Consider the following 20931-nt stretch of genomic DNA (forward strand, 5'->3'; position numbering starts at 1 on the left):
CAAACATAGAATTTTATAAAAAAAATCTTTTTTTTGGAGAATTCTGTAACCATCAATTCATCCAAAAAGATCATAACACATAAAAAACCAAGAATGAGCTACCTACATCGTAAATATTTACCGTGTCTTTCACCTTATCTTGCTATAACACCCATTTTTTTCCTTTTAAATATTTGCTCAGGCGAAAAAAATACAAAATTGTACTTTTAACGTCCCTAAGTGTCATGGAGGCTTTTCTCCACACCCTCCACCGTAAAAGTAGCTGTTACTCCTTGAAGCAATGACTCATAAATCCTCCCTTAAATGTGTAAAGAAGTGACCGCGGTGTGTATGAATTTTTCATCCCTCCTCATCATCACAATCCTCCGCCATTGCCGCCGCCGATTTGGTCAACAGGAGGAGAATGAATGCTTGATTATCCCTGTTAATCACTGCTGATTTTCATGCCAGATTTATGTGGAAGTACGCCACGCCATATGGATCGGGAACAAGTGGAAACCCCGCCCCTCCCTCGCCACCAGCTCTCCTGTGGCGGTGGTGAAAGGGCCCATAATTTTCCGCCGTCTTGACCCCCGGCCGGCTCTTTTCCCCGCTACTTCTCAGAGCTCAAGATGAGCATTTTTACCCCGTGTCAGCGCCAATGACAATAGCCACTGAGAAAAGAGCGGGACCGGACATTTGGTCAACTGACGTTTGGTCCCTTTTGGTCGTTGTTTACTGTTGAGAGAGAGAGATTAATATCGAAGTACTGTTTAATTTCTAAATACTGTTTAATATCCAAGTACTGTTTCATATCCAAGTACTGTCACATATCCAAGTACACTGTTTCATATCCTATCCAAGTACTGTTTCATATCCAAGTACACTGTTTCATATCCTATCCAAGTACTGTTTAATATCCAAGTACTTTTTAATCTCCAAATTCTTTTTAATCTCCACATTCTTTTTAATCTCCAAGTACTTTTTAATCTCCAATTACTGTTTAATCTCCAAGTACTGTTTAATATCCAAGTACTGTTTCATATCCAGCCAAGTACTGTTTAATATCCAAGTACTGTTTAATATCCAAGTACTCTTTAATATCCAAGTACTCTTTAATATCCAAGTACTCTTTAATATCCAAGTACTCTTTAACATCCAAGTACTGTTTAATACCGAGGTACTGTTTAATATCCAAGTACATTTGTCCGGCGACCAAACGTCCGGCGACCAAACGTCCGGCGACCAAACGTCCGGCGACCAAACGTCCGGCGACCAAACGTCCGGCGACCAAACGTCCGGCGACTGCTAATATTGTCATATTTCCAGCCTAATATGCACACCTGCTTTCCCCCTGCCTTTTGACTATATAAATATAGCACATCAGCAAGCAATGTACCCAAACAGTCAAGCTGTCAGCATCTACAGCATTTTACATATAGTGCACCAACTGATTGGGCATTATATCCACTTTAGGGAACATTTTAGACTTTCACAGGCGCTCTATGTGAGTAAATATGTATAATATATTGAAATAATGTATAAGAGGAGCACTTGGCAAGTATGATATAAAGCCACAGCAACTAGTAATCCCAGTTTGAAGCCTTTTGAAGGTCTGTGCAGGATGTAGGTGAGGCATCTTTGTTTGGATGTTGAAGCCCAGTGCATGGCTTAAAAGATTTAGACAATTACATGTCCAAGAAAGCATTTGCATCCGACCTAGAAGACAGCTCATAATTAAGGAGGTCTGATGTGGAAGAGAGGCGCTTTGTCATTCTTGGTCTGGCTTGTCCAAACGGGGTAAGGGAGGGCTTGGCTTGGCTTAAAAAGGGCTCAGACGTTTCAAGACTTTTGACCTGAAAAGCCATCAAAACAAAACCAGATTCGGACACCTTGGGCAATCCCAAGCGGATGGATTAGCTGGTTCGCTTCAGGTGATTTTTAGCGGCTTGGATTAGACACAGTTCAGGGACCCGTGTCTTCAGGTCACTTTGCCCCAACCATCTGTTTCTTACAAGGGATGGCCAACCTCCGTTAAAACATGAAAATAGCTACAAAATAATGCCAAATGTGTGTATTCCAAACCAGTGTGTGCATACACCAGGGGTGGGCAAACTTTTGAGTCCTGGGGGGGCCATATTGACTTAAAAATTTTGACAAGATGGGCCAGGTGAGAGAATTTAGAGGATTTTTTTTTGGGTGAAATTGACCGTCAGTTATTTGGCAGAATATTATATATTGTAGGTTTAATTATTTGGATTTTTGTTTCTTTTTTGTTATTCCACACAAATGATTTTTTTTAGATTTTCTGGTTATTTCACACAAATTAATTATTTAGATGAGAATTTGAGGATTTTTTTGGGCAGATTTTTTTTGTTATTTCACACAATATTCAGATGATAATTTAGAGGATTTTTGGGCAAAATTGACCATTAGTATTTTGGCAGAATTCCATATATTGTGTAATTATTCTAATTTTCTTTTTTTTAGCGAATACAAATAAAAAAGTGCCTCCGTTAACAGTACATATGAAACATAAACAGATAAAAATGACTCAAGTATTAACATACTCATCACTCATCATTAAAGTCAAAAGTATTAAGTACAAAGTAAAGTAAGTAAAGGAATGTATTAAGAAATATTAAAATGTCATTTAAAAAAAGATGGAGGACGCTGAGCATCATTTCAAATATGAAAACATCAAGGAATGCAAAAGGCAACAACAAAGTGGGATGGTTGCACAATTGTAATATGCTTTCACACCGCAACGTGTTATTTCATAATTATTTAATCACATCACACACTTGCTTTCCCCACAACAAGGCGAAAGAAATGAGATCTAGCTCCATCACCCTTTCTTAGCACGACAGCACTTCCCTGTTTTTAACCTCTAACTATAAAAATCATCACATTTTTTTCATCAAAATCAAAATCATCACAGTTTTCAATAATAACAATTAAGGTGGGAACTCAAAAACAACTCCATTGGAAATGAAACAACTTAAGCGTCCTTCTAGGTCTGCATTCTGGGGTAAAGGTTAAAATTAAACAAACAAGCCTCCATTTGACAAAAAAAAAATCCATAATCAAGCGAAAAGATCGTCACAATTTACCACAATATGCTAGTAATCACGAAGGTTGTTGGTTAGCCATCACTCTGCATCAGCATCTTCTTAAGCGTCCTTCTAGGTCTGCATTCAGGGGTAAAGGTCAGTCCTATCTTCCAGTAAACAGTCCTTACGATCCCTAGCTCTCATACAAAAATGATTAAATGCTCACATATATAATAGTATTACAGTATTAATCCAACATTTTCTCCCCCCCCCCCCCTCCATGCAGAACCCCCAGTGCCAATCGCCCCACCCCAACTGACAGCCGTAGGGGCGACCTATCTCTGGATCCAGCTCAACGCCAACTCCATCAATGGCGACGGCCCAATTGTGGACCGAGAGGTGGAGTACAGGACCGTATCGGGGACCATGTACGACCTACAGCCGGTTGACAAAACCACCCACAAGATTGGACACCTGGACCCCGACACGGAGTACGAGATAAGCGTACTGCTCACCAGGCCACTGGAAGGAGGCACTGGTGCACCTGGACCACCACTCAGGGCCCGGACCAGATGTGCTGGTAAGTCTAATCACTTATTAATGTCTCCTTGTGGCAATGTTGATCCATTTTATTGTTAAGCACTTCGATCACGTTCTTAAGATCCATTTTCTGTTAAGAGTATTTAAACCATGTGTCAAAGTGGTGGCCCGGGGGCCAAATCTGGCCCGACGCATCATTTTGTGCGGCCCGGGAAAGTCAATCATGAGTGGTGACTTTCTGTTTTAGGATCAAATATAAATGAAGAGTATAGATGTATATTACATTTACTGTTTTTTTCCCCTTTTAAATCAATAATTGTCATTTTTTAATCCATTTTTTCTGTGTTTTTAGTTCAAAAATCGTTTGGTAAAATCTAAAAATATATTTAATAAAGCTAAAATCAACATTGTTTTAGATCTATAAAAAATGTAATATTCAGGGCTTTTAATCCAGTTATTTTAATCCATCTATAAAATAAAAAATCTAAATATTATATCTAAAATGGTCTCGCCCACATGAAAACCCGGGTTGGTAGGGATATCGGAAAGTGGAAAACAGAAAATATTTTATATATTTATTTTTAGACATCTTTTTGAAATAAAAACAGAAAAAAATGGATAAAAAATCTCAACTATTGATTTAAAAGGGATAAAATCAGAAAATATAATATAAATCCATTCTCTACATTTGATTTTGATCCTAAAACAGAAAGTCGGCACTCATGATTGACTCTCCCGGGCCGCACAAAATGATGCAAAGGACCAGATTTGGCCCCCGGGCCGCCACTTTGACACCAGTGGGTTAAACTGTCCATGCTGGATGGGTTTGGGAACAAAAATCAGCAGCCCTAGATAATCGCTTGGGTGACTCCATGGCTCTAATGGATCCCCCAATTAGAAAGCAGGTTCCCTCCCACACTGTCTGTTTTCCATCCCAAAATGAAAAAGGCAAGCAGATGAGGCCATCGAGTGACACATGACGCCACTGAGCGGGCGCAGATGGAAGCGAGGTCACTCACGTGGTATTATGGGGAGTCTGAGCAGGTGTTTGGAAAGCGTGTCGCCACGATGTACGGCTACAAAAGGGATCACCAAGCTGAGACCAACAAACAAACGCGCATTCCTTTTGATGCCAAAAAAATTGTCGTCGGGCAGTTTTGGACACAAATTACTTTGGATTTAAAGGAATGCGAGCTGGGTTTAAAAAAATTAAAAAATAAATAAATCAGCTTCATGAAGTTAGAGCACATGTGTCAAAGTGGTGGCCCGCGGGCCAAATTTGGCCGGCCGCATCATTTTGTGCGGCCCGGGAAAATAAATGATGAGTGGCAACTTTCTGTTTTAGGATCAAATTCAAATGATAGATATAGATGTATATTATATTTCCTGATTTTCAGTGTCTTAAATCAATAATTGTCATTTTTTAATCATTTTCTTCTGTTTTTAGCTCCAAAATCATTTTGTAAAATCTAAAAATATATTAAAAAATAGATAAAATATATATTTTTTTAGATCTATAAAAATGGAATATTCAGGGCCTTTAATCCAGTTATTTTAATCCATTTATTTAAAAAAAAAATCTAAATATTATCTCTAAAATGAAGAGTATAGATGTATATAAAATTTCCTGATTTTCCCCCTTTTAAATCAAAAATGGTCATTTTTTAATCCATTTTCTGTGTTTTTAGTTCAAAAGTCATTCTGTAAAATCTAAAAATATATTTAAAAAAAGCTAAAATCAACATTGTTTTAGATCTATAAAAAAACAGAATATACAGGGCTTTTAATCCAGTTCTTTTAATCCATTTATTGAAAAAAAATCTAAATATTATATCTAAAATAGTCCGGCCTGCGAACCAACCCGAGTCTGACACGGCTAATCGTCAAGCTCTGGTTTGAAGGAACTTCCTCATAATTGTCTTTAGTAATTAGCCTACAACAAAGGTATGTAGCAGTCGTCTACATCTCCACTCGGTTTGTTTCACCCGTATTTTTTATGTAAGCTCATCCATTTTTTTATGAGCCTAAATGCCCAAGTGCCTAGCTAGTTATTGTTTAGTATAAGATGCTAAAACCTTTCAGTCTAAAAGCACCCGATGACAAAAAGTCCTTATTTCGACACAAACAAGCTGCTCAGTGTAAATCTTCATGTACCGTCATTTCCAAAAAAGAATCCCGCCTGTCAGGAAACGTAAATCAAAGTGAAGCACTTTGCCAAAAAAAAAAAAAAAAACGTGCTCGCCGTCGCCCCACTCAGGAGACGCGTGAAATCCAAGATAAAGCTTTTACGGGAGGGGCTGGAAAACGGTGAATAAATCGCGCCTGGCGTGTTGGGGGAGATGTTAGCGTCTTATGAGCCACGCTAGACGACGACTGAAGAGAGCGCCACATCTATAATTTAGCGCAAAAAAAGGATGGAGGGAATAGGAGGAGCGGTAAAAATAATAATAATAATAATAGATATATGTATATAGGTTGTGGTAGTGAGAGAAATTATAGCAGATAGCGCATGAATAATTAATGGCGGTGAATAGAAAAGATTTAAAGACCTTGAGAAGCACTTGTGGTTGAATTTTTAAACGTGAGGAGAAAGACGGCTGAGCATTGGCACTCATTTAATGATACTTGAGTTCTCCAAAGGATCCCAAGTGGAGGTGATAAACAGGCGGCGTGATGCTTGTTAGCATGTGGCTATCAGGGAGACTTGGTGCTTTGAGATGGTGAGAATAGGAGTTGACAATGTAGTTGGAAAAGAATTGGGGGATTATTCTTATAGGAGTTGTTGGTTGTTGTTGGAGATATAAGTAGGGAATGGTATCATATCAGGAATATTGGATTGGATAACTATATTGATCCCGTATTTGGGGAAATTTGGTTGTCACCGTAGCAAGATGGTGAGAATACAGACACAGAAAAAGACATTGTAGACATAAATAGATGGGTCATAAGTCAGTTCATAAATGAATACATGAATATATATATATGTATAGATATATGGAGTTTAGATGTATATTAAATTTCCTGATTTTCTCCCTTATAAATCAGTAATTGTCATTTTTTAATCATTTTTTTCTGTGTTTTTAGTTCAAAAATCATTTTGTAAAATCTAAAAATATATTTAAAAAAATCTAAAATAAACATTGTTTTCGATTTATAAAAAACGGAATATTCAGTGCTTTTGATCCAGTTTTTTTACTCCATTTAGTAAAAAAAAAAATGTAAATATTCTATCTAAAATGGTCTGGCCAACGTGAAATTGAGTTGACATCAAAATGTATAGATATATATTAGATATCCTGATTTTTCCCTCTTTTAAATCAATAATTATCATTTTTTAATCAATTTTTCCTGTTTTTTAGTTCAAAAATCATTTAGTAAAATCTAAAAATACATTAAAAAAAGCTAAAATAAACATTGTTTTAGATCTATAAAACAACAGAATCTTCAGGGCTTTTAATCTACTTCTTTTAATCCATTTATATAAAAAAATCTAAATATTATATCTAAAATGGTCCACATGAAATCAAGTTGACATTAAAACGGCCCGCGAACCAACCTTTGACACCCTTGTTTTAAAAATGGACACATTTCGAAAATGTCCAGAAACTCACAGAAAACAAGACTAAAATGCATTTGCGAAAAACGCTTAAAATCCAACCCTTTCTTAGTTTTCAAGCCGATCGGAGTTGACAACAATGGCGTGGGCCAGCGCTTTTCATGTCAAGCGTCTCAAGGCCGCCGCAGCCTTTCTCCCCAAGTCAATGTTTCATGTCCTCGTCCCCCCCCTTTTTTTTAATTTTAGTCGTTGAAAACATTATTCAGTTTGCAAAGCAACTTGAAGCAGCCTCACAGATTTTCATTAGCGCTCCTCAGACAAACGATGGCGGAAAGCGAAGAAGTGTCCCGTCCTGTCTGGAGCCGCCATGATGTATCGCACCCGGCGCCGGGCGGCCCCCGCCAGTCCTAACCGCTCAATTAGGAGCCCGAGCCCAAGCTCGGGCTGTCAGGCTGAGAAGCCGGGACGAGATCAAGAGCCGCTTCCTTGCCAGCCAAAGTCATCCATCTTGCGCACTTTGATTGGCGGCCTGAGGTCTTGAGGCTTGAGGGGGAGGTGCTTGTTACACATTGTGGGCATTCGTCCCAATCTGTCCCCGACTAAACATGAATAATCTGGTGACCTTCAGCTCTGACGGCAGCGAAATCTCATTTATGTCTTCGGACACCAGAATAGAGTGACTGGACGTTTGGTCGCCGGATGTTTGGTCGCCGGTCAAATGGTGACAGAGAGTTTACTGTTGAAAGCAGCTCTCAAAATTATATTCATGGGAGAGAGTTTAATATCTAAGAGAGAAGTTTAATATCTAGGTACTGTTTAATATCTGAGTACTGTTTAATATCTAGGTACTGTTTAATATCTAGGTACTGTTTAATATCTAGGTACTGTTTAATATCCAAGTACTGTTGAAACCAGCTCTCAAAATTATGTTTAATATCTAAATATCTACTGTTTTCAACCGTACTTATATATTAAACAGTACTTAGATATTAAACTCTCTCTCTTAGATATTAAACTTTCTCTCATGAATATAATTTTGTGAGTTGGTTTCAACAGTAAACTCTTTGACCGGCGACCAAACGTCCGGCGACCGAACGTCCCGCCACCAAACGTCCGGCGACTAAACGTCCGACGACCAAACGTCAAGCAAAAGGTCAGCGACCAAACGTCCAGCGCCCAGTGGGGTTCAGGAAGTGATACCGTTTCAAAGTACAAACTTCCATAACACACACCTGAGGAAAGTCACTAGCCTTGTGACAAATCAAGACATGTATTGAGGTCCAGTTCAATTGTTTTTAAGAAAGACAATGGGCCATCCATTCCCAGCTTCACAGCTTCGTTGGGGCTCATCAGACCGCTCAACTTGGTCCGGTGCCTCATTTTGTAGCGTCAATTCGACACCCCCCAAACCCCCCCTACAACTGACTCCAACAACCTCCGTCAGGATGGCAGTGTCATTTATCAAAAGGCCTATAAAGAAGGACTTGATGGAGTGAGGAGCAGCCAGCACCATTCAATAAATCCTGCTGATTATCCACGCCCCCAAGGTGGACCGCCCAGCCTGTGTATATGGATATTGTATATAGGTCTGAGGGTGGGGTGGGGTGGGGTGGGGGGTTGTGGGTTCACAACTACCCTCCTAGCCTCCACCTTCCCCTGAGCATTTGTGTTTGACTTGGTAATGGATGTGGAGCCTGATGTCGAAGCAGCCTCGGACAACGTGGGCTGCCTTTCTAAATGCCATTTCTTATGAGGCTGTCAAAGTGAAGGCTTGCACTTGTTGCCTTTGATGGCCAAACAAAACGTGTCATTTGGCCGTCATCAAAAAGCATTCCATGAATACAATGGTCTTTGCTATACGCCGCCATGTGTAGAGGGGTCACTGCCATCACTCCCGTGACCGGACATTTGGTCGCTGGTCTTTAGGTTGTCATTAAGAACTAGCTAACCAGATTGCGCCTCTATTCTGGTTGTGATGTCACAACGAGGATGAGGTTTAAAATCTAAGTACTGTTTAATATCTTAAGTACTGTTGAAACCAGCTCTCAAAATTATATTCATGAGAGTTTAATATCTAAGGAAGAGAGCGTTTAATATCTAAGTACTGTTTAATATCTAAGTACTGTTTAATATCCAAGTACTGTTTAATATGGAAGTACTGTTTAATATGGAAGTACTGTTTAATATCTAAGTACTGTTTAATATCTAAGTACTGTTTAATATCTAAGTACTGTTTAATATCCAAGTACTGTTTAATATCTAAATACTTTTTAATATCTAAGTACTTTTTAACATCTAAGTACTGTTTAATATCTAAGTACTGTTTGATATCTAAGTACTGTTTAATATCCAAGTACTTTTTAATATCTAAGTACTGTTTAATATCTGAGTACTATTTAATATCGATGTACTGTTGAAACCAGCTCTCAAAATTATATTCATGAGAGTTTAATATTTAAATATCTATTATTTTCAACAGTACTTAGATATTAAAAAGTACTTAGATATTATAAAGTACTTAGATATTAAACTCTCTAATGAATATAATTTTAAAGGCTGGTTTCAACAGTACTTGGATATTAAACAGCACTTGGATATTCAACAGTACTTAGATGTTAAACAATACTTAGATATTATACAATACTTATGTATTATACTCATGAATATAAATTTGGGAGCTGGTTTCAACAGTACTTGGATATTAAACAGTACTTGGATATTAAACTGTACTTAGATATTAAACAATACTTAGATATTATACTCTCTCTCATGAATATAATTTTGAGAGCTTGTTTCAACGGGAAAGTACTTAGATATTAAACAGTACTTGTACAGTTTTTTTTTTTAAATCCACATGAGTTGTCACCCTTTTGTTCAACTTGACTATTTGAAACTTTGATTGTGTATGGCTTTGGGATTGCATTTCCAAATGGAACGAAAAGCCAAAGATTCATTGTGAGTTTTGCAATGGGTCTTCCCATTCGTTGGTTGGACATTGCCACGTCTTTCCGTCTCATTCCACTTTTTTTCTCCCTCAAATGTCTTTAGCACTTGAGGATGGGCACTGATTGTTGGTTATCGCAAGCTATCATCGCGCCTGGCTTTCTGTGGGATATGAAAATCATTTCCTGAGTGTTCCAGCCATGTCATTACCTCAATTGCCGCCACCGCTGATGCAATTTAATAGCAAAACAAATCCGCCGGTCCTTTTTGCCCCCTTTGTTTTCTTTCAGATAAAAAATACCCTTAATATCGACCGTTTACATGTTTTTCCACGAATGACAAACAACTTATACTTTAGTAGAGGACAAATATATCTGTGCATGATACAGTATCATCAATACACAAGTAGGGGTGGAGAAACTTATTGATCAAGCATTTTTAAAATGATTTCATATCAAGTATCAATCAACTTGATCAAAAAAAGTCCCACAAAATATACTTTACCAGGGCTAAAATATCTTTTCATGAGACCCATTTGATGCAAAAACATAAAACATGGATTTGTCTTAGGATGTGATTCTAATTATTAAAATATCTTATGTTAAGATAGCTATTATAGATTTTTTTTAAAAATATGGATGCATTTTAAGTGGTACTGGACAAAAAATTAAACTTGCGTATAAATGTGAAATTACTTAATAAAAATCCAAATTATGAATGTGAAATGACTTAGTAAAAATCCATATTATATTAAGTAGTAGTTTAATATCTAAATATCTACTGTTAAAACCAGCTCTCAAAATTATATTCACGTGGGCAACCAAACATCCAGGCGACCAAACGTCCGGGCGACCAAACGTCCGGGCGACCAAACGTCCGGGCGACCAAACGTCCGGGCGACCAAACGTCCGGGCGACCAAACGTCCGGGGGACCAAAAACGTCCTCGGCGACCAAAAACGTCCTCGGCGACCAAACGTCCTCGGCGACCAAACGTCCTCGGCGACCAAAAACGTCCTAGGCGACCAAAAACGTCCTCGGCGACCAAACGTCCGGGCAACCAAAAACGTTCTCGCCGACCAAACGTCCTTGGCGACCAAACGTCCGTACGACCAAACGTCCGGGCGACCAAACGTCCGGCCGACCAAATGTCCGGTCCCTAGATAATGTAATATAATTGATTATTTTGGTCAGCTCTGGCATGAACAACATTCTGTTGCTAGAACAAATAGTATTCCAATATATATCATGTCCTTTTACAGTCTATGTAACATGGTATTAGATACGGAAGCAGAACGGAGAAGAAAGGAGTCGTCTTAGAACAGTGGCCTCCATTCCACGCTGATGTCTAATCACCAGCAAAGTGTTCTCATCCTTGTTTGGGAGTCGGCGGCATCTCCGCCGCGCTTAATCGATGCCGATCCGATAAAGACTGTGCGCTGGCGGCGCCCCAGGATCATCTGATAAGCTAATTGCTCTTTGCTACCAGAGCCAAGCAGAACCAGATGCTGAACAGGCCGGGCTGTCGGAACAAATAACAAGGAGACGTCCGCCCGGCGACCGCCTAGCGACCGCCTAAAGGGCTCACTTGCCGCGTAAAAAGAGCTTAGGTTTTTATCGGGACATTTTCAGACTCAATTTTTGGTGCCGTCCCTAATTTTTGGGGAGGAGAAATTTGTCAGAACGCAACGTTTAATGTGCACTTTATTTTAGTTTTTCATGATTTACAAAGAATCGTCTTACGAAAAAACAATACAATTCAAATGACTATGGAGATAATGCTGAACCAAAATGGGTAACAACCACGTGTTATGTAATAAAAAATATATATTTGCGTATATACTTGCGTTAACGTTAACTTGATTTGATGTGGGCCGGACCATTTTAGATATAATATCTAAAAAAAAAATTAATAAATGGATTAAAAGAAGTGGATTAAAAACCCTGAATATTCCGTTTTTTAAGATCTAAAACAATGTTTATTTCAGCTTTTTTTAAATATATTTTTAGATTTTACAAAATGATTTTTGAACTAAAAACGCAGAAAAAAATGGATAAAAAAATGACAATTATTGTTTTAAAATGGGGAAAATCAGGAAATTTAATATACATCTATATCTATAATATTAATTTGATCCTAAACCATACATTCTCAGGATTGACTTTCCCGGGCCGCACAAAATAATGCGGCGGTCCACATTTAGCCCCCGGGCCGCCACTTTTACACCAGTGACGTCTAGATGCTGTTTTTTTTTTTTTACATTAAACGAAAATAGTTTGACAGGAGACGCTAATGTGCTGTTAATTTGTGACAATTTATTCCAAATGTCAAAACATAATACTCATAATGACGGTGAAGGGCCGTGGGATTTAAATGTCAACTTAAATTGAATCAATGATGTCAACCAAAACCTTTGTAACGCTGTTACAAAGTGTCCCCGAAATCTCATCTCCCAAATCCCTAAAAAAAAAAAATTTTGTCACATTTTCACTGTTTTTTTGACTCCAGCCTCCCGACTTTGTGCGATCTGTGAAATAGAAAAGTGTGACTTTGTCACATTTGTGCTGCACTTTCTGCTCTCATGCGAAACCTTACTGGGAAATCATTAAAATAACTATTATGGCCTTATATTAAGGGTATAATCTTCAGGCCATAATCAATGTTGCTTATGTTTTACCAAAGCTGCTGAGCATGAGAAAATAACAGTGTTAGAAAACTGGTAATATTAAAGAATGCAAATTAAATTACAATTCTTGAACACATAAGAAAAAAACTGAATTTAATAAATAATAGTGCTGTTATTTCATTGGGTTAATAGGGTAGTCCAGACATTTGGTTGCCGGTGTTTTGTAAGAGAGAGTTTAATATCTAAGTATTGTTTAATATCCAAGTACTGTTTAATATCCAAGTACTGTTTAATATCCAAATACCGTTTAATATCCAAATACCGTTTAATATCCAAGTACTGTTTAATATCCAAGAACTGTTTAATATCCAAGAACTGTTTAATATCTAAGTACTGTTTAATATCTGAGTACTGTTTAATATCCAAGTACTGTTTAATATCTAAGTACTGTTTAATATCCAATTATTGTTGAAACCAGCTCTCAAAATTATATTCATGAGAGTTTAATATTTAAATATCTATTATGTGCAACAGTACTTAGATATTAAACAGTACTTAGACATTAAACAATACTTATACATTAAAGTCTCTCTCATGAATATAATTTTGAGAGCTGCTTTCAACAGGAAACTCTCTGTCAACATTTGACCAAAAGACCGGCGACCAAAAGTCCGAGCACCGGAAAAATATTCAAAGATGATCTAACCTGCCGAAAAGTGCGGAGCGGAAAAGGGGGGCAAGTCGATAAACGGGACAAAGAAAAAGATGGAATTCACACGCTTTTCATCAGGGTGAGCCAAGCAGAAAATGGAAGTTTTAAGCCCTTTTATTTGCGGAACTATCTGGAAGCTGCACTCGAGCGGACCAAAAAGGGACGCGCTAAACGGACGCTACAATTGCCGGCCACACAAATCAAATTAAAGCTCCCGGAAAGAAAAAAAAAAAAAAGACAAAAGCAGCCAAGTGTGACTCTCAAGCAGACGAGCGTTATGATTTGTGCGGGGTGTCGGAGTCGCGTCTAAGGTGGAACGCCTGTGATAAATGGCTCCGTGCGTCAACAAAATCAACTATCGTAAAAACTTGTTCGGGATGTCCAGAGTTTTATCGGCCGTCTTTGCTACAAATGATATGTTTATAGCAAAAAATAAAAAGGCTTGTATCATAATAAGGTGCTGTAAATATATTGCAACAAAAGAATATGCTCTTATAAGAAGAGAACATTTAGAAGCGGACTCATGTGTTTATTATTATGGAGCTCGGACGTTTGGTCGCCGGGTTTTTGTATCAAAATTATATTCATGAGAGAGAGTTTAATATCTAAAAGAGGGAGTTTAATATCTAAGTACTGTTGAAAAGAGTATATATTTAGATACTGTCTCATGAATGTAATTTTGAGAGCTGGTTTCAACAGTACTTAGATATTAAACAGTACTTGGATATTAAACAGTACTTGGATATTAAACAGTACTTAGATATTAAACAGTACTTGGATATTATACAGTACTTGGATAGTAAACAGTACTTGGATATTAAACAGTACTTAGATATTAGAGAGTACTTGGATATTAAACAGTACTTGGATATTAAACAGTACTTGGATATTAAACAGTAATTGGATTTTAAACAGTACTTGGATATTAAACAGTACTTGGATATTATACAGTACTTGGACAGTAAACAGTACTTGGATATTAAACAGTACTTAGATATTAGAGAGTACTTAGATATTAAACAGTACTTAGATATTAAACAGTACTTGGATATTAAACAGTACTTGGATATTAAACACTACTTACATATTAAACTTCTCTCTTAGATATTTAACAGTACTTAGATATTAAACTCTCTCTCATGAATATGATTTTTAGAGCTGAGAGCAGATTATTCATTGTTTGACATCATCTTCTGATTCAAAATGTTGAAGTGGGTGTGGCTTAAATCTTGTGAGATGTAATTCCCTTTTCCGAGGCGATTTGCTTCCAAAATATGAGCATTTTAAAGTCACTTTCTGTAATATTACCCATCATTTGAAACTCATTACCCTTTAAAAAAAATACAATTTCTTTCAAAAGCGCTCCACTTTTACAACATGATCCTCAATGTCCAATTCCTAGAAAAAAATATCAATTACCATGATGGATTTTCTCCGAAACCGTTATAATATTCACTCCAATTCCAATAATGGACATTTCTCAGCTCTCCATCTTCTTGAAGAATCCTTTTAGCGAACATTGAAAGAAATCCCAAGTACACACAAGAGAACACTGCATTCTAAAAACCTAGTTTTCTCCAATTCCATGCATAAAAACCACATCTTTCTACGTTTTCCCCATCCTGACAGATGTTTAGCGCTTTCCAGACTGTCGCATTGGTAGAACTCACTGGCGCGCCCTAGGGGCGGCGCTTTACGACGCTCTTTCATCCTCTCTTTTGGGAGGCTACGCATCCGTAGCTACTCCATCTGTCGCTTAGCTTCGCTTTCCTCCAACGTTAGCGCCTCCCATGCTAACGCTATGACCTCCTTTCCCATAAGTTAGCCTCCATTTTTTTTTCCTTCGTACTTTTCTTTCCAGATGTCGCCCGTTTCCCTCCTCCCCATCGGGGTGTCGATTCTTTCAGACAATCAACCACCTCTCGGTTCACCCTATGAATGTTAAACATGGCCGCAACGTATCCCCGGGAGATGGGGGTGTTGAAATGGAGCCCCCTGTCTTCTTTGTAATAGCTGCTAAAGTGTTAAGTTCCAGAGAAATGGGCTGCAAATTTAACCTGGAATGGAAATTGATCCCATTACCTGGTGGCTGGACGCTTTTAGCCTCTTGTCACAGAGGCGGGATGATGGGAAAATAGGGATTAGGATGGAGGAGGGGGTGTGGCGGCCAGGGAAAGACCATGGAGAAAAAAAAATGGGTAGTGCTGATAGGAGTTATGTTCCGAACCAGGGTAGTCCAAATCTTTATTAAAAAGAATTGATGGGAACATATGGGAGAGGTATGAGGGTGTGGTGTTCTACTGAGTAGTAATGTTAAATGGGATTGGTCGCTACTCTGGTCATAATAGGATAAGGCACTCGGGTTGGTTCGCGGGCTGTGTTAATGTCAACTCGATTTCGTGTGGGCCGGATTTTAGATAGAATATTTAGATTTTTTTATATGGGTTAAAAGAACTGGATTAAAAGCCTTGAATATTCTGTTTTTTTATAGATCTAAAATAATGTTGATTGTAGGTTTTTTAAGATATATTTTTAAATTTTCCAAAATGATTTTTGAACTAAAAACACAGAAAAATTGATTAAAAAATGACTTGATTTAAAAGGGGGAAATCAGGAAATTTAACCATTTTAGATATAATATTTAGATATTTATTTTATAAATGGATTAAATTAACTGGATTAAAAGCCCCAAATATTCCGTTTTTTTATAGATCTAAAATAATGTTGATTTTAGCTTTGCTTTTGAAATATTTTTAGATTTTACAAAATTATTTTTGAACTAAAAACACAAAAAAATGATGAACAAATGACAATGAACCCTAAAACAGAAAGTTGGATTGACTTTCCCGGGCCGCACAAAATGATGCGGTGGGCCAGATTTAGCCCCCGGGCCACCACTTTGACACATGTGGATTCTCTCACTAATAATACAACAATGAATAAAATTGTTTGCTACAAAAATCGGAAATGACAAAAATATTACAGGAAAAGCAAGTATACAGAAAACCAAGACAAAATACTAACATGAAAAATATTAAAACATAAACATGTATGAAATCAATCTCATCAAAACATGTATAAATCCAATCTCTAATATGTATAAATCCAATGTGATTTGACTGTATATTCCTTTATGGACATTGCTGAACTACCCATTTAGCATGGTATCCCTAGTCCCAATTAGCTATCTATTCCCTCTGTATGATGCGGCATTAATAGCCTCAATTTGAAAACTCAACCCCCCCACGGCGGCCATGGCAGCCGCGTAGGGATGCGCCTTTTGCATCCCCGTTCTCCATCTCCGGGGCTTTTTCAAACGGGAAGCGCATCAACTTGAAACAGATGCAATTTGACCGCGTGTCAAATGTTGGGAAAAGAACAGTTGCGAGAGGCACAGGCTGTGCCTCCGCATACATTGCATCCATTTCCCCAACGCGTCGCACCTGTCGTCGTTTGGCCAGTCCTAATTGATTGTCGGCATGTGTCCTCACACTTTGGTTTCTCCTCTGCAGAACCTATGCACGGTCCCCGCCGCCTGGAGGTGCTGGACGTCCAATCCAGGCAGGTGACGGTGCGCTGGGAGCCGCTGGGCTACAACGTGACGCGTTGCCACAGCTACAACCTGACGGCGCAGTACCGTTCGCGGGTGGGCGGCGAGGACCAGACCCGGGAGGAAGTGTGCTACGAGGCGCAGGGCCGCGAGCCGCAGCACACCATCCACAACTTGACGCCCTACACCAACTTGAGCGTCAAATTGGTGCTACGCAACCCAGAGGGCGTCAAGGAGAGCGCCGAGTTGGAGGTTCAGACAGATGAAGATGGTGAGTTACGGATATCTGGTCCATGTTTCTGGTACTCGGACGTTTGGTCGACTAGGACGTTTGGTCAACTAGGACGTTTGGTCGACTAGGACGTTTGGTCGACCGGACGTTTTGGTCGCCCGGACGTTTGGTCGCCCGGAGGTTTGGTCGCCCGGACGTTTGGTCGACCGGACGTTTGGTCGCCCGGACGTTTGGTCGCCCGGACGTTTGGTCGCCCGGACGTTTGGTCGCCCGGACGTTTGGTCGCCCGGACGTTTGGTCGCCCGGACGTTTGGTCGCCCGGACGTTTGGTCGCCCGGACGTTTGGTCGCCATTTGTAAAATGTTGACCGCCATTATGGGGTGTTTTTCTCCACTATTTCACTTTGGAAAGATCCAATCCTTTTTTTCTATTAAAATAATTTGGATTATAAGAACTGGATCAAAAGCCCTAAATATTCTGTTTTTTATAGATATAAAAATGTTTATTTGAACTTTTTTTCTTAGTAAGGGAAAACATTTAATAGTTATTTGTTTTTCAATTCAAATGGTAAGAACAGTTTTTCTATTAAATCAACAAAATGGCTTCCCCTATGACTTGACCTAAAAAAAATCAGTTATTTGATCCAATCACATTTCAAGAGTAGCAACATTGGAACGTAAAAGCTAACTTGAAATCTCAACTACATTCCACAACAAATCCCGAATTTGAACCACGCATACAGCCTTTTACATTTACCTACTAATAATTTCAGAAAGTCTAACCAAAACCCAAACTATCTATCCACTTCCATGTCGAATCAAAATTAGTGTTGCAATTAAAGTAAAAAGCTAGGACAACATCACTCACCCCCTGTCAATATCCCATCCGACAAAGCCCCACCCATTCCTTATTTATGCCCAGCCATTGTCGTGTGGAACGCTTGTCGTTATTGTCAACGACTTCAAATATTCCCATTAAAATATCTTTGACTTTGGGCGACTGCCATTTGTGTAATGGGCGTCCTTGAAAAAGCTCTTTGGATGATTGTCGTCCGCCAGATAAATCACGGTGATGCGCGCAACTCTTATTTATGGGTGTCACTAATCTGCGCCACGTGTCGGCGTCCCGCAGTGCCCGGCGCCGTCCCGTTGGAGTCCATCCAGGGAATCGCCTACGAGGAGAAGATCGTGGTCACGTGGCGCGAGCCGGCGCAGACCTACGGTGTCATCACTCAATACGAGGTACCACAAATGAGAGCGCCTAATAAATATTGTGTATTACTTTATGTAATTTATGGCTATTCCTGAATTATTACTGGAACAGGTATAGCATGACAAGGAACAAGTATCAAGGTCATTAAGCTAGACCGGCATTCATACAAAAGGCGCACTGTCAATTTAGTAAAATATAGTTTGAAAAATAGGATGTTTTAGCAAAAGCAGTAATTAGTTCAAGTAGAGGTCCCCAAACAGCGGTTCGTGGACTGGTACCGGTCCGTGGGACACCTAGTCAGAGTCATGAATACTAACGTTTTAAAGCTCATTGTTACGACTCCCCCTGGTGGTAAGAAGTACCTTGTATTCGCAATTACCACAGCAGAAAAACACTGCCCATGAGGAGACAGACACGCAAGGCAATTTGCATTAAATGATAATTTTCTTTCTACTTTAAATGAGAAAAGTTGTCATAATAATAATGAATAATTGCTATTATGCTAGGATTTTTATTTTTATGGTTGCCGTCATGGAATACTGATCTAAAGTACTCCTAAAAACACTCGCACTGACGTATAACAACAAAAAAGTACTCATACAAGAAGAAATATCTAAATATCCACTTTCATTTTTAACCCATAAAGTTATCTTTTGTCTTTTAGCTCAAGCGTCATTCTTAGCTAGCGTTTAAATGTTGATTTGTTGCCGTTAGCGCTTCTTATTCCCGCCTCCACAAGGAAAAACCACAAACATACCCACACACTCTTCCACATTGATCTGAATCAAGGCAACGGTTTGGGAAGTCATCTCGCCGCCTTTCCCACGGATTGATTCCCTCTCCGCTAGCTGTTTGCATTATTTTGACTGGGTTAGCAGGGGTCTCCTCTCATTGGACGAGGGCGAGGATGGAGTGGCGGGGCGGGGGGGCTTTGTTTCGTTGAGCGGAATGCAGAAACAATGTCCATTATAAAAAAAAAAGCTGGGAAAACACGTGCTGCAAACAGCAGGTTGGCTTAATGGCTTAAAGAGCGACACGTTTGGCCTGTTTATCTTCTTTAAAATTTCATGCGACATGGAAAAGGGGAAGAAGTGTGTTTGTATATTGTGTGTGAGATCCACTTTATGGAACACAACTGCCTCAAGGCTCTCAGAAGTGCTACTACCTGTAAACAAAAGGCTTTCTGATCATTTATTCACGCTAGTAACAACAGAAAATCGGATCATCTACAAGTTAATTGTGATTTCATTCCACGGCGTGGCATATTTTTGATGCCGTTTTTGTTCAGGTTCAAATCGGAATGGATGGCAAAGTTATATTTATGGCCTTTTTGGATGCAAAGTAGAATAGAAATGGAAATGTAGATATTTTTTTGCAGATTTTGCTACAAAGAATAGTGCCTAATATTTTTGTTGATTTTCACTTATTTATGTACGTAGACTTTGATATATTTTATTTACTAAACTTCAACTTGATTTCATGTGGGCCGGACCATATTAGATATAATATTTAGATTTTTCTTTAAATAAATGGATTAAAAGCCCTAAATATTCCATTTTTATATATCTAAAACAATGTTTATTTTAGCTTTTTTGTATATTTTTTTTTAGATTTTACAAAAGGTTTTTTAAACTAAAAATACAGATTTTTTTTTATAAATATAAAACTGTTTATTTTTAGTTTTTTCTTAGTAACGGAAAACATCTAATAATCATTTTCATTTCAAACAGAAACATTTTTTTCATATTATATTCAATATTAAAGTGGAATACTGAAAATATTTATATTTATTTATTCTCAGATTTTACAATACACCTTTTGACCTAAAAACACCACCAAAAAATGATAAAAATTGCAATTATTGATTTAAAAAGGGGAAAATCAGGAAATTTAATATACATCTATATCTATAATATTAATTTGATCCTAAAACAAAAAGTCGACACTCATGATTTACTTACTCGGGCCGCACACAATGATGCGGCGGTCCAGATTTGGCCCCCGGACCGCCACTTTGACACCAGTGCACTAAGATAAATGACTAGTACCCGGATAAGTTTTCCATGATGTAATGCTATTGATTAGTCTTGCTGCTGTTCACAGTAACTTCTGAATAGAGAGGAAAGTACATATTTATTCTAGCATCAGGTCAATTTGTTCCATAAAATGCTGACTATTGTTGCCGTTGTTCACGTTGACCTCTTTGCATAAACACAATCAATTATTCATGTACTGTTTGTCATTTGGAACATATAATCTATAAAGCACGGTTGACTATTCTCCTGTTTGTATACTGCAATTAGCATTATTTATTGATTTTTCTTTTCCATTACTGTCATTTTTACGCATGGAAATTGGGTATTTCTTTTTATAAAGGGCCACAAAATAGGGGGATTGTATACCAGATTATTTAAAAGTTTGGGGAAAACTTGGGAATTCATTTTTAGGGAGGTTTTTGTGCAAAATAAGCCACAAAAAAATCATATTTTCCGATATTATTCCTTGTGAGCCATACTACAAATTTAAAAG

General features: G+C 38.3%; 1 protein-coding gene across 1 annotated transcript in view; it reads left to right on the plus strand.

Annotated features, from left to right (window-relative positions):
* LOC144201507 (receptor-type tyrosine-protein phosphatase mu) overlaps window positions 1-20931 on the plus strand; it is a 135022-nt gene that overhangs the window by 54492 nt on the left and 59599 nt on the right. The window contains exons 7-9 of the mRNA XM_077724209.1: window positions 3319-3612; window positions 16921-17229; window positions 18322-18431. Of these exons, the coding sequence (XP_077580335.1) occupies window positions 3319-3612; window positions 16921-17229; window positions 18322-18431 (713 nt within the window). The remainder of the gene's footprint in view (window positions 1-3318; window positions 3613-16920; window positions 17230-18321; window positions 18432-20931) is intronic.

This window comes from Stigmatopora nigra, chromosome 9, assembly GCF_051989575.1.
Source record: "Stigmatopora nigra isolate UIUO_SnigA chromosome 9, RoL_Snig_1.1, whole genome shotgun sequence".
NCBI lineage: Eukaryota > Metazoa > Chordata > Actinopteri > Syngnathiformes > Syngnathidae > Stigmatopora > Stigmatopora nigra.